The sequence below is a fragment of the Thalia democratica genome, chromosome 7 (genome assembly GCF_965202585.1).
Source record: "Thalia democratica chromosome 7, ktThaDemo2.hap1.1, whole genome shotgun sequence".
NCBI lineage: Eukaryota > Metazoa > Chordata > Thaliacea > Salpida > Salpidae > Thalia > Thalia democratica.
In genome coordinates this window covers 42,246,596-42,250,248 of record NC_139171.1, presented here as the reverse complement: position 1 = coordinate 42,250,248, position 3,653 = coordinate 42,246,596, and the positions used below count along the sequence as shown (strand labels likewise).

Below are 3,653 nucleotides of genomic sequence, written 5' to 3'. Positions count from 1 at the left end.
CAATGTTTTTTATACTATCTAACACAGTTTCCTACCTTAAACTTAACTTCAAATTGAAAATAGACCAAAAAATGTGTATTTATAAAACCTGGAAGAATTTTGGAAAACTTGGAAAATTTTTTGAAAAAACAAATGGCAACTCTGGATTAGAGCAGGTACAGTTATTGTTTAAAAACTGTATTTCAAAAAGCTGTTTAGTTTTTTTCAAATCTGTATTAGCTCTCAAAGGGATAAAGCTTTTCAGAAAACATGTTTTTCTTTTAATTTATATTATTCATAGACTTTTTACTAATACTTTTACTGACAATTTAGTTAAAAATGTTTTTTGTCAAGTGCAGTATTTTCAAACATAAAATATTTTTACTCTATATCATTTACTAAATAAGTTATTTTTTAATTTACTTTTTATTGTACTTATTTTAAACTCTGTACAACAGATTTAAGTAGTTTAAATTTTTTATTTTAAACTTTTAAGTGTCTAAAATAAAATTAATCCTTTTAATGTGGTCTGAAAGCCTATGAAAAGTTTCCTTGACTTAAAAAAAAATTAGTTGGAACCTTGTTTTTAAGTCTTTTAAACAGTTTATATAAACTTCTTTAATCATAAAAAGGTCAAAAAACAAATAATTAAATTGTTAATTTTGTTTAATTTTTAAGTTTATCTATCTTAATTGTACAATTAACAGCCGTTTCACATAAAAATGTTTTGTTAATAAAACGAAATATCTTGTGTGGAATTTTTGTTTTATAAATAAGATTAAATACAGTGAAATAAAAAATTATATATTTACAATCTTTTCTCTTTATCTCATCCTACAATTTTTTAACAATTGTTTTAAACTTTCTTAATATAATTTTTTTTTAAACTTATTTAGAAATATAAAATAATATGAATCCACCAAATTTGACACCAAATCCAAAATTACCACATTATCAAGATGACGCTGTCAGATTTCAAGTAGAACTTGAATTTGTTCAATCACTTGCTAATCCAAACTACTTAAACTTTCTTGCTCAGCGTGACTATTTCAAAGTTTGTTCATTGTTGTAAAATATTTAAAAAACTTTACTTGATTATAGCTTATCTGAGTTAGTTGTCTAAATCAGGGTTTCCCAATTATTTTTTTAAAAAGGATCTCTTTAGAAAAATAAAAAAACTATGCCCCCCCCCCCTAACAAGATTTCTAAAAAATCTACCATTAAAATTGCCTAAGATTTTCTTTTTGCTCTTCATCATCAACTCCAGGATATCTAGAATTAGTTTCAAATTATGGTCTTGTGGCTACCCCTTATACAGCTTATGGCCTCCTAAAATTCCTGGAATTTTCTGATAATGTCTAGTATAAGTTTTAAAACTACTATTAAAAACCCCTAAGACCTTTTTTTTGTTCCTCGCCATCAACTCCAGAACATCTAGTGTAAGTTTCAAGTTATGACCTCATAGCCCCCTATGGCCCCTTTACTGATCATGCCCCCCCCTTTGCTGCTTATGGCTCCCTAAATTTCTGTAATGGCCCCTAAGGGGCCCACTTGGCTCACTTTAGGAAACCCTGGTCTAACCAAATAATTCAATAACCACTACAAACATTTTATATCTATTTTTAATTAGAATACTTTATTCATGGTACTTGTAAAGCAGAAAAATTTAAGAAAATATTATTACACATTAAATTTATTCTTAATTTTGTTTTTTAAATTAAAAGTTTTTTTAGAAATATATTATCAAAATTTACATTTTATATATTCAGCTTTTTTTATGCACTACTTTTAGAGTAGATTACCAAGTTTTAGCACTCTCTATAACGAAATCAGCAAACTATTTTAAGCCAGTGTTTCTTATGTATTCTTTTAATACGTATGCTATATGGCAACATTTACTGCTCTTAATATGAATATTTGTTGCATGATAGTGTAAAATTACACTTAAGTTATGATTTGTTAGTATTTGTATATTGTTGTTAAAGTCATAAATTAGTTATTAAGTTAAATTCAGTTATATCATATGTCTTGCTTGCAAGCAGGTTCTTATAGCGCATAAATTTAATTTCTAAAGTTTACAATGATTTTTTTTAAATATCAGTGAGAGTCCTGTAGTTGTTAATGTAAAACTATTTTCAAAAACTTACTTAATGCCTTAATTTGCTGCCTTAATGCATATGTTGTAGTAGCTTCATCATTTCACAATGTGTTCTAACTATTTTAAGAAAATTTATATGGGTATTTCAAATTTATGCCTACTTAAACATAGAATAAGCAGAAAGTAATATACTTTTTAATTAGAAAGAAACTTTTTTGAACTACCTTACTTATCTTCAATACTGGAGTAAGGAAGAATATCTTCATTATTTGAAGTATCCTCAGTGTTTGCATGTATTAGAATTACTACAGAAAAAAAGTTTTCGAGATGAACTCGTAAAAATTCCTTGTGCTAAGTTTATAGAAGATCAAATGATATTGCATTGGCAACATTATACAAGGTATTATTTTTTTTTATTAAGACATATGTTAATTTATATTAATCTAGTTTTAAATTGTTTTATTCAATTTATTTAGCTTACTAAATATTTTTAAGTTTTTTATCATTTGTTTAGTATTAATTTAAAACACAATCAAGTAGTTTAATTAGCTGCTTATGTTTATACATTGTTCGACTATAATTTAAAGATTTGCAAAAATATGTTAACTTTTTAATAGTTGTTAAGTAACTGTAATTGCTAATAACTGAAAATGAGCTTAAGAGCAGCATCATTATATTACCAAATTACTTGTATATTTAACAGTAAGTTAATATTATTTTATTATTAAATACTTATATTTAATACCTTAGAAAACGCCAGACGATAGCTGATAAAACTATGGACAATTTAAAAGTTAGAATTGAAAACAATCAAACAAATGATTCTCAGCAAATTAGTTAATAGGTTTTATTTAGTGTGAATTCAAAAAAAAAACTATTTGTATAAACGTTTACTGATTATTTCTACTAAATACTTATTTGCAATGTTGTTGTTTTTTAAATATACAAAGTTGCCATTCCTCAGGTACCTGAAGAAGTTTTAAAAATTTATAAATTTGTAAAAGTTGTAACAGAAAGAGTATATATATATTTTTTATTAATCTTTCTTATTATAAGTAAACTTTATAATACAATTATGACTTTAATTTTTTAATTAAAATTCAAGTTTTTGAATAAGTCTTGTGGAACAATGTACAATTACTTTTTAAACCAAATAGAATACTTAAACTTCCTATACTTTTATCAGTTTTCGTTATAGATGAGCTAAATTACTTGGTTTAATATTAGAAGAACCTCTTATTAGGTATAACTTTTAAATGTTTTTGAATTGAATAGCAATTTAAACTGTTTCTGTGCAGTGAAATAGTGTGTTTACTAATAAAATCGTAAGGTTTATTATTAATAAACTTGTAATATTTAACAGTTAAATTGAGTTGCATCCGTTGATTTTGTACTTATTGTATGTTGCTATGCATTTACTAAGTAACACAAAAAAATTATTAATCTTAATTGTGAGATTTTAATTATACCATTCAGATTATTAGACTAGAATCTCTCAGTAGACTGAGAACAAGGTTTTATTTATACTAACACTCATCAGAAGTCTCAATCGAAGAATTTTGCAATTGTCAATCTA

The 3,653-nt window shown here is 25.0% G+C and overlaps 1 protein-coding gene across 1 annotated transcript; it reads left to right on the top strand.

The window, feature by feature from the left end:
* The first annotated feature begins 879 nt into the window (after nucleotides 1-879).
* Nucleotides 880-3,341, top strand: LOC145840289 (mediator of RNA polymerase II transcription subunit 31-like). Its single transcript, XM_082947487.1, has 3 exons — nucleotides 880-1,033; nucleotides 2,281-2,477; nucleotides 2,828-3,341. Exons 1-3 carry the CDS (start codon nucleotides 890-892, stop codon nucleotides 2,916-2,918), a joined length of 432 nt encoding a protein of 143 aa, XP_082803613.1. The 5' UTR covers nucleotides 880-889; the 3' UTR covers nucleotides 2,919-3,341.
* Nucleotides 3,342-3,653: the final 312 nt, after the last annotated feature.

Bases quoted from the DNA above. Each gene is read 5' to 3' on its own strand.
- LOC145840289 (XM_082947487.1), top strand. From the start codon at position 890: ATGAATCCACCAAATTTGACACCAAATCCAAAATTACCACATTATCAA. The intron at 1,034-2,280 runs GTTTGTTCATTG...CTTTTTAATTAG, and splicing joins CTCAGCGTGACTATTTCAAA to AAAGAAACTTTTTTGAACTA. The intron at 2,478-2,827 runs GTATTATTTTTT...TTAATACCTTAG, and splicing joins CATTGGCAACATTATACAAG to AAAACGCCAGACGATAGCTG.